The following is a 10249-nucleotide window of genomic DNA, read 5'->3' as shown; positions in this document are numbered from 1 at the left end:
ATCAAAACATTGTTAACAAAGGTTGAGACATGAGTTGTGTTATTTAAGGTCTCATTTAAATGCATGAAATACAATGCAGGGGAGGAGAGAGGCCCCACAAACAGTGAAACAAGGTCCCCAAATACCATTGATGTGTAAGCAGATAAAATACTGCTGGTTTACTTTGACATCTCTATATTTTGTACAACAACACATTTTCAATCGTTATTTGTAAACACGGGTCTTATTGTCAAGACTTTGCCTGGAGGCTCTGCTTTTGTTCTGCTGCTCACAATATTCTCAACCCTGTCTCATCTCAAAATGTGTAATAGCTCCGTTTGTCCACAGGGCAAAACATCTTCGAAAAACAAATAACAACGGCAGACATTCCTCGTATTTTCAGATATTGTAAATGGATTGAAATGTCATGACAATTTTATAAATAAAGTTCACCAACATCTTTTAGAATTTGGTCATTTCCTTTTAACCTTTAGGAAGATTTCCAAGATTGACCTACGTATTACTTGTTTAACACCCTAGTAATAATACAAGAATTATTCACATCTCTGTATCTGGATGTGTTCGCTATCTAAATGTCACCACAACAAACCCTGATTCAACATACTACTGGGAGGCTGCATGTCAGGACTGGTGGAGGGTTTGTTGAGAGTAGTAGTGGTCAGTTGGATGGTGGGTGGCTGGTTTGCAGGGATGATGGAGGGTTGGTTGATAAGAGTAGTGGTTGGTTAGATGGTGGGCGGCTGATTTCCCTGGATAATGGAGGGGTTTGTTGAGAGGAGTGGTGGTCAGTTGGCGGGGGTTGGTTTGGAGGGATGATGGAGGGTTGGTGAGTGGAGGGTTGCTGGAACTCCACCCTCAATGGAACAAAAACAAATAACTATCAGAGATGTTTTGTAGCAAATTCATAATTTCCAATATATATTATTAAAAACATCCATATATTTATTTAAAATATGCTTTAAGTTGGGTGTTTCTGAGTTTATGCAGTAGACTGAGCTATATGTTGAGATTTCAAATTATCTTAAATTGGACATACCAAGGATGAGCACCTCATATAGTGCCTTCATCCTATTTTTCAGCCTGAACCAGGCAGCAGGCTTTCACCCTGGTTTCAGGTGGAATATAATAGCCCTGTGTACCAATGTGTGCAACCTTTCAAGGTACAAACAATCTGTCCATTCAAAAAGTCACACAGAAACATCACAAACCATAAATTTGTGAACTTCAACTATAGACATTAAACCATTACCAAAACAGATGCCTCATCAATAAGGTGAGGTTTTCAGGCAAATGAATTGGCTTTTTGATTTGTGTAACAAATCAGGATCTTATTCTCCTTCATTTGGTTTGTTGGCGGTTGGCATCCATCGTCCAGGTGAATTACCATATTTTACGTGTTACATGTTGTCCCTAGTAGTCTAAGCACATTCACATCTCAACCCTCTGTCCAATTTGTTTCCACTTTCCCTTTTGACCCCGCCATTGTATCATAAAGACAGACACCATATTAATAAGTTCATAATTTATGTATTGGCATCACAAACATTATTCATTCATTTATTCAATTCAAAGCTTCACAGACTAAAGCCATGGTGCCATTATAATCATTCTTCCTGTTTTACATTTATTGTCCACTTGGTGGCGCAGTAGAGCACATGAAGCACCATGAAGCTTCGGCCCATGGGTGAACCAATTGGATGGAAAGCTTCAATGGTACCGCCACCTACTGTTTAAATCATACAATTTATTTAAAAACATTAAAGACGGCTTTGATGTTTTTGATATAAAATGTGACAAATATGACAAATAGAGAAATATAGATTAAAGTCACAGTGAGAGGTATATAAACACAAGTAAAACTTCATCATTTCAGTCACGTAAACCTATTGTGAAGAGCACTTGGGGAAAATCTTCAGAGATTAAAACTTTGTTTTGAAGAGATTTTAACTTCTTGCCTTAACAAACTTTACGTGCCCTAAATCAACCTCCATTTCCATTGTTCCAACCTTTCCACTCTTAGATTCCAAACAAGAACCAGTGGTGATGGCAGCGTTAGTAACAGGCCTCATCCCCATCCTGCGGACAGCGGTGAATGCCACCACCAACTACACGGGCCGCTCGCTGTGGTTTGGCTTCCTGTGCATCCGCGTGGTCATCCTCTTCCTGGCTGAGCTGCCCTTGCTGCCCAAAATGGGCTCGGACTTTACCTGCAATGGCACCAGGGACAGCATCTGCACCAATGCCTGCTTCAACAGACTTTTCCACAAACCCATGGTGTCGGCCTGGAACTTCATGTTTGTCCTGGTCATCCTCTCCGTCATGATCATGGAGCTGTTCATCTCTCACCTGCGCTCCCGGCCCCAGAAGAGGAGCTGCCAGGTAAAGACAGACATGGTGTTGGAGGGCCAGGGAACCGAGGAGGCTCAGGTTGGGACCAAAGACTCCACAGGGAAGATGGTGATTGATCTCTTTAGAGACAGAGGCACAGTGGGCTTCTACCTGTTCAGCATCACCCTGCGTATTCTGATTGAATCCTGGTTTATCTATGTTCTGTTGGTTTGGAACCTGACGGCTCTGGATAATGGTCCGTACAAATGTTCCACGGACATTTGCTCTGAGTTACGTGTTTGTGTTGTGAGGGCCGCTCCAGAGAAACGCATGTCAATCTATGCTTTAGCTTCTATTTCAGGCATGATTGTTGTTTGTTCAGCATTATTTTGCATCTATGCCATTGTTCACTATCTTTGCCACTTTTAAACACCTACACAGCATTTTGCCCTTGTAACATTATGACAACAACAACTCTCTTTCTTAAGTTATTACTGATTAAATTCCATCTCCCACTTCAAGTTTCACAATGTGAAATAAACGTTTATTTAGTGTACCCATACAAGATGACCAATGTAACACCAAAAATATCCAGTCTAATACAAATATTGTTATGACTCTATGCCGGCAATAGCCAGTGTCCGCAGGCATTATGTATTCGGGTTGTCTGCCCGTCCCATCCTGTTAATGCAATTTCTCAAGAATGACTTTACAGAATTTTCTAAAATTTGGTACAAATATTAATTTGTACCCAAGGATGAACTAATTTGATTTTAGTAGCTAAAGGTCAAGGTCACAGTGGCCTCACAAAGTATGTTCATGTTTTTGCTGAACATGATATCGTAAGATCAGCTTGAAGGAATGTCTTCAAATCTGGTAGAAATGTTCACTGACAGGTCACAATGACCTCAGGTTACAGTGACCTTTTATATGAAGAAATGTGTACACAGAAACTGCACTGTTTGGCGATTATCTACAACCACAGTGTGGTAATTCTAGTTTATTTTTTTATAAATGGGTTACCTATTTTGACTTTCTATAAATGGTAATTAAAATATTTTGTCACAGCATGTTACAGAAAGACATACGTATTAATGGTGGGATCTTGTTTTCTCACCAGTCTGATGATACAGCTGAAATATTTGCTTCTTAATGCTCAAATAGTCCTTCAATGGTCTTTTGACTGGTTGGTTGGAAGAGGAGAATAAAATAAATGTAATGCCAATATCAGTTTACAATCAAACCTTTTGTGTAGACCTTGTATAAACAGAATCAACGGACATTGTGCAAGAATGAGAATTTGTTTCCACAGTACCTGTCATCCACTGCTGAACATCTAACACCCATTACTGAACTGTGTCTTCCTGTAGAGACAACTCAGTGGTTATGTTCTCAAGGTCCTTTGTTGCTTCTGTAATCCTTTGCAGAGTCTGATAAAACAAAATCAAAGTTACAAAATGTGGACAAAATGCCAACGTCTGTCAAGATATTCTGATGCCTACATTTCTCTCTATGGACCAACGTATTTTACACATTTTGAGATCAGACTGGCTTGCTATTCACCATTTAAAACTCTGTTCTCTTATTACTGCTCCCTCCTCTGATTTTCTGCAAAGGGTAAAGCTGAATTAAAAAAGAAAAAGTATAAAAGTCACATTCACATTTAAAAGGTAGTGGTTGTGGTGCAATTGAAGTGTTTAACTCATTAAGATTTGATACATCCTTGTTTCCAAAGATAATGCAGTATAACATGAAGGCCTATTTATCTCCTTGTCTTCGTTCACAGGCTTAGTCCGATGTCACACTTTTTTTTTTACATCTTTCTGCCATTCCGGCTCTTCATCTGGTTTTAGTTGACATTCCCTAGCTGCAGTCTTTTCAGTTTGCTCCCCATCAACTCTCATTTCTCCAGCCAAAGTTAGAACAGTCGCTTCTTTATGACAGTGCCCTAAACCCAGACCTCATCTTGCAATCCTGTCCATGACATTTAAACAGGTCGCTGGGGAGGGAGCATACAAACAAAGAAGACAGGAGACGAAGAGCTGTAAGATGTGGACCCTCATTTGAAAAGGGTTCAAGAGTTCGGCAGGGTCCAGATGTAAAGCCACATGGCCAGTGGCCTCTGCTCCATGCTCTGTGCGGGTGCTTGTGATAACCATGGTCGCATGATATTTCAGTTCTGGCTGACCACGTGAACTATGGGAACCACTTAGTGTCCAGTGACCCCAAAAGGCTTTAATTAAATTTCAGTGAAGAAAATAGAGCCTTTGCTTGAAAAGATCAATGGAGGCTAGGATTTGCTGGTTTTCAGGCAATGACCTTTAAATGTATTCCTAAATGTAAAAGAACTTCCTTGATCCATGATCTTCTGGTTGACGAAAAGTTCTTAAATATTTATGTTTATTGGGTTTTCAGCTATAACGTTTCTCCGTAAATTACTTTTTTAAGTAATTAAAAAGGATGAAAATGCTGGTTAAGGGAATCTGGAGTTAGACAAAAACAGCCATGCCAGAAGAATGTATGAACATATGGGTAAAGTTGACACTGCTCACATCTTCACTCCTCTTTTTACAGAACAATTCATTTCATTATCATTTAAATGTAAATGTGTGCTCCTGTAATCCTAAAACTGGAAACATGTCCATAACAACATTCAAAAATATCAACATAATGTACTAAAACTATGAATCCCATTCTCATCCTCTCGAGCGTAAAATCTTTTGTGCTGATATGGAGTCATAATTAAGAAAAACCCTCAAGTTTCCTAAAGGAACATAAAAACCTTGATTAATGGTTTTAGCAGTTGCACTACCTTGGGACACCCATGTCATGTATTGAGATCACAATGTGGACGGCTGGCCGCAGGTTAGCTCAGCCCCTAGAGAGGTCATTTAGAAAGTCCTTCAACAGTTCTGTAATTAGAAGCCTAGTTAATGTTCTGTGATTGTCTGGTGATTAACACAAATGGGAACTTTACATGCAATTTAATGTTCTTTTGCATCTAATCAGCTTATTGATGGGGTAAGAATTTTCCCTTCCACATAATGGAAATTTAATACAGTTAACTGGTCTCACGTACAAAAAGAGACCTCTTCCTCTTATTTTGTTATCTGACCATCTTTGTTCTATGTGCAGGAGTCAAAGAGAAGAAATTGATTGTAACAATTGAAACATTGTCTATCTCAGAAATAGAGTGCATTGGCTCCAATTTTAGATGCAGTAGTAGTAAATTTGGAAAAGGAACAGGTGTAACACATTCACCATCTGCAAGTTGACAGGCATGACTTTCCATTAGGATTTTGTCATGGAGCCAAAAACCTTATCAGTTTCTTTGAACAAGCCCTGAATTCTGAATTTGGCTTTTTGTTCAGCTGTGTGACAAGCTGTACCTTTCACAATCTGCCACATCTCTGGAGATGTCGATGCACAACAGATGCTGCTATTTCTTTTTTTAAACACTCTCTCACCGTAATGAACACAAAGTTGTAAAGCGTAATAAAATATTTTTTGCATGCAGAATTACAATATTATGACAGATATCCCTTATAAAAAGTGCAGAAACTTCCTCTGATCTGATGTGGTGGCTTTGTTTGTTAGAAAAATTTACTTGCCACCACAACTAATATGGAAAGATTGTATCGCTATAGGAATTCAAATTATAGATGAATCTATTCCATTTATTTTACCATGTACTTTACATTTGGAAGTTTTTGTAGACCAGCGGTCTTGGCCTGACATTTACGTTTGGGATTAGTCTGACAGGGCTGGCTACATAGGTACAGTGACTGGCTAGTGAGTACAGTCCTGGAACACACATGCGGCGCGCTGTCATGTGCGTGTTCAACGATTGCCAAATAGAGTCGGCCAGAATGGAGACAGACAGGGTTGGTAAAAACGATTGATTTTTTGATGGTTCACCGGACACTCAATGCAGCTGCCCACCAGTATTGTGTCAGTGTTCTCCTTGACCAGCTCAACTCTGGTGTACAGAGCAGAATGGACCATGTCTTGGTGCTAGTTGTTACAGCCAATCAAAAATCTAAACAAGACTGTCATCACAAAGCATTGTTTATCTACATATACTACGCAGAACATAAACAATTTTCCCTCAATAGGAAGCATAACTGTCCCAGCACTTCACTGTCCTTGACTTCTGTCTGTGGATTGCTAAAGTGGGTGGAACATGGAATCAGAACCACTTGAAGTGATCAGGCCAAGAGGTCAAACTAATTTTCCCTCTGTCTTTCTATACAAACAACAAGCAGCACTCCAAATGTACATGCTGTGATTATCAGCAATTTTAATGCCATGATAAATCCTGGAGTCAAGCTACCATTTAAGCCCTTGACCAGGGTCAGTGATCTCTCATCTAGAGGAAAAGGATCCAGTGTGGCAGGACAAGGAAAGGCAGAGACGCAGGTACTGCTTACTGTTGTTTAATCAGTAGTCAGGAAGAACAGGCACATGTTCCCCATACGGGAAGTATATATAGCTACAGACTTTACATTTCCCATCGACCCACTGGGTGAGAGGACACACCCATGAGTGCACGCCACACAGCCCCCCCCCGAACACCCAGAGGGAAAAATACAAAATGGGACAAAAGTCAGTACCTCTCAGGGGGTTTAACGAGGCGACCATAACGGCTACGCCGATCCCCGTCCGCAAACGCAGGGGTGGAACAAGCAGAAGGGACATCATTTACAACAGACACAGGATCAGGAGGCACAACTGGAGAAAACAACACAGGGGTCTTAGAAGGGGGGCGACCACGACGGGGAACCCGGGCCGGTAGCACCTCTTCGCCGGCCAACAGATGAGCTGGCTTAAGTCTGTCTAACGAAACACGCTCCCTGCGCCCGCCCATGTCCAGAATGAAACTTTTAGAACCCGCCTCTAACACCCTAAACGGGCCGTCATACGGGGGCTGGAGGGGAAACCGGTGAGCATCGTGACGCACGAAAACAAACCGAGCGGTCGCGAGATCCGTTGGCACGAAAGACCGAGGAGAAAAATGATGCACGGGCACCGGTGCACAAGCGGACTGTGACGCAGGACGCGGAAAGGGGGCCGAGCTGTGAGGCAGAAACTCCCCTGGGATGCGGAGCGGCTGACCGAGCACCAACTCTGCAGGCGAGGCATCCAGGTCAGCCTTAGGAGCCGAGCGCAACCCGAGCATCACCCACGGCAACCGATCCAACCAGTTTGCATCTGAGAGCGCAGCCCGCAATGACGCCTTAAGCGACCGGTGAAAACGTTCACACAAACCGTTAGCCTGGGGGTGGTAGGCAGTGGTACGGTGAACCTGTGTGCCCAAAGACTTTGCTAGCGCCGACCAGAGCTCCGAAATGAACTGCGGGCCTCTGTCAGAGGTGATATCAGACGGTGCACCAAAACGAGAGACCCAAGCTGAAAGAAAAGCGCGTGCCACGTCCGCAGATGTCGTGGAAGACAGAGGAACCGCCTCTGGCCACCTAGTGGTCCGATCTACCATGGTAAGGAGATGTGTAAAACCCTGGGAAGGGGGAAGAGGCCCCACAAGGTCGATATGCACATGATCAAAACGCCTGGCTGGAATCAAAAATGGCTCGAGGGGCGCCCTAGTGTGCTGGTGAACTTTAGCTTGCTGACACGCCACACATGTGGCCGCCCACTCCTTGACCTCTTTGCGAAGGCCAGGCCACACAAACTTCGAAGACACCAACTTCACCGACGCCCGGACACCCGGATGAGAAAGAGAGTGCACCATATCAAAGACCCGACGGCGCCAAGCAACCGGCACCACCGGGCGGGGGCGGCCCGTGGAGACGTCGCAAAGGAGGGCAGGCCCACCATTTTGCACCACTGCCTCCTCCAGCTTCAGACCGGTACTCGCAGCTCTCAGTGCAACGATACCCGGGTCCCCAGGTTGATCGGCAGCCAGAGCGGAAAAATCAACCCCAAGATGCACAGGGCACACCAACACCCGCGACAGGCAGTCTGCAACCGGGTTCGCTTTACCCGCCACATGTTGGATGTCCGTTGTGAATTCGGAGATCGCCGCTAGATGGCGCTGCTGGCGAGCAGACCATGGCTCTGTCACCTTTGCCATAGCAAACGTCAATGGTTTGTGGTCAACAAAGGCTGTGAAAGGGCGGCCTTCCAGCAGGAAACGGAAATGACGCGTAGCCAGGTACAACGCTAAAAGTTCCCGGTCAAACACACTGTATTTTCGCTCACTGTCTCGCAAACCGCGGCTAAAAAATGCAAGGGGCTGCCACGCACCCGCAACCCGCTGTTCAACAACTGCACCAACAGCCACATCTGAAGCATCGGTCGTGAGGGCGATGGGCGCCCGAGACGCGGGGTGCGCCAGAAGCGCCGCGTTAGCCAGGGCAGCCTTAGCCCCCTCAAAAGCCTGGATCCTCACAGGGGTCCAATCAACCTGGTCCTTGGCTTTCTTAAGCTTCAAAGCACCATACAATGGTTGCAGGAGTTGGGCCGCACGCGGCAAGAAACGATTGTAAAAGTTTACCATGCCCAAAAACTCCTGTAGCGACCTGACCGAGACCGGACGGGGAAAATCCGCAACTGCACGCACCTACGATAACATCAAACATTCAAAGGAACCGCACCCTGCGACGAAATGCGATGGCCCAAAAAGTCTATGACAGACAGCCCAAACTGGCACTTGGCTGTGTTGACAATGAGACCATGCCCATCAAGGCGCTGGAAAACCTGCCTAAGGTGCGACAAATGTTCATCAGCCGACGAGCTGGCCACCAAGATGTCGTCCAAATAGACGAAAACAAACGCGAGGTCACGTAGCACCGAGTCCATCAATCGCTGAAACGTCTGCGCTGCGCCTTTAAGGCCGAACGGCATCCGCAGGAACTCGAAAAGCCCAAACGGCGTAATGACAGCAGTCTTGGGCACGTCCTCTGCCCGCACAGGCACCTGATGATAACCTCGCACCAAATCGATTTTAGAAAAAATTGTCATGCCCGCCAGACGAATCGAAAAATCCTGAACATGCGGAATTGGGTAACGGTCATGGGCCGTAATGTTATTTAAACGGCGGAAGTCGCCGCACGGCCGCCAAGAACCATCTGCCTTGGGCACCATGTGGAGCGGTGAAGCCCACGGGCTGTTGGACCGCCTAACGATCCCCAAACGCTCCATGGTAGCAAACTCCTCCTTCGCGGTGGCTAACTTCACGGTGTCGAGGCGACGCGAACGTGCGAAAACGGGCGTACCCGCAGTGGGAATGAAATGTTCCACGCCGTGTTTAGTAACCGCGGCAGAAAATGCGGGCGTTGTCAGCGAAGGAAATTCCGCCAGTAAGCGCTGGAAGACATCCTTTGACGCCGCAAAATTAGCGTGTGTTAACGGCCCGGGTCCCCCTGACTGACACGGAAAAGACGCAAAAGACACAGCATCAATGAGCCTGCGATTAGTTACATCCACTAACAACCCATTAGTGCACAGAAAATCTGCTCCGATAATAGGAACCGTAATGGAGGCTACAACAAAATCACACAGAAATTTGCGTCCATTGAAACACACAGTCACAGACTTGGTACCAAACGTCTCTATAGCCGAGCCGTTAGCCGCTGTCAGACGCGGACCACTGCCACGGGCCGAGAGGTCCGTAGCTGCAGGAGGGAGAAGGCTCTTCTGCGAGCCGGAGTCCACCAAGAACTGATTACCTGATATGGAGTCATGAACGAACAGCAGCTCCTCTTGATCACCAGCGCCCACGGCTGCTACCGAGCGCCGGCTCTTCCGTTTCCCGGTGCCTGGAACGCGCACGGAGGAACGCAGCGGCGCGCCTTGCTGCCGAAGCGCTGATGGAAGAAACACAGCTGGCCGCGCTGTGTGCGGGTGGAGACTGCAGCCGTCACTGCCGGAACCTCGTTCTCCAACGTCGACTGCGAGGACT

At 45.5% G+C, this 10249-nt stretch overlaps 1 protein-coding gene across 1 annotated transcript; it reads left to right on the top strand.

The window, feature by feature from the left end:
* The first annotated feature begins 2043 nt into the window (after positions 1 to 2043).
* Positions 2044 to 2757, top strand: LOC133008619 (uncharacterized). The gene has a single exon (XM_061075856.1). It carries the CDS (start codon positions 2044 to 2046, stop codon positions 2755 to 2757), a length of 714 nt encoding a protein of 237 aa, XP_060931839.1.
* The last annotated feature ends 7492 nt before the right edge of the window (positions 2758 to 10249 follow it).

Source organism: Limanda limanda, chromosome 8 (assembly GCF_963576545.1).
Source record: "Limanda limanda chromosome 8, fLimLim1.1, whole genome shotgun sequence".
Taxonomy (NCBI): domain Eukaryota; kingdom Metazoa; phylum Chordata; class Actinopteri; order Pleuronectiformes; family Pleuronectidae; genus Limanda; species Limanda limanda.
The sequence above is the reverse complement of the archived record's forward strand: the minus strand, read 5'-3'. Positions and strand labels throughout refer to the sequence as shown.

Coding starts and splice junctions, on each gene's coding strand:
- LOC133008619 (XM_061075856.1), top strand. CDS start 2,044: ATGGCAGCGTTAGTAACAGGCCTCATCCCCATCCTGCGGACAGCGGTG.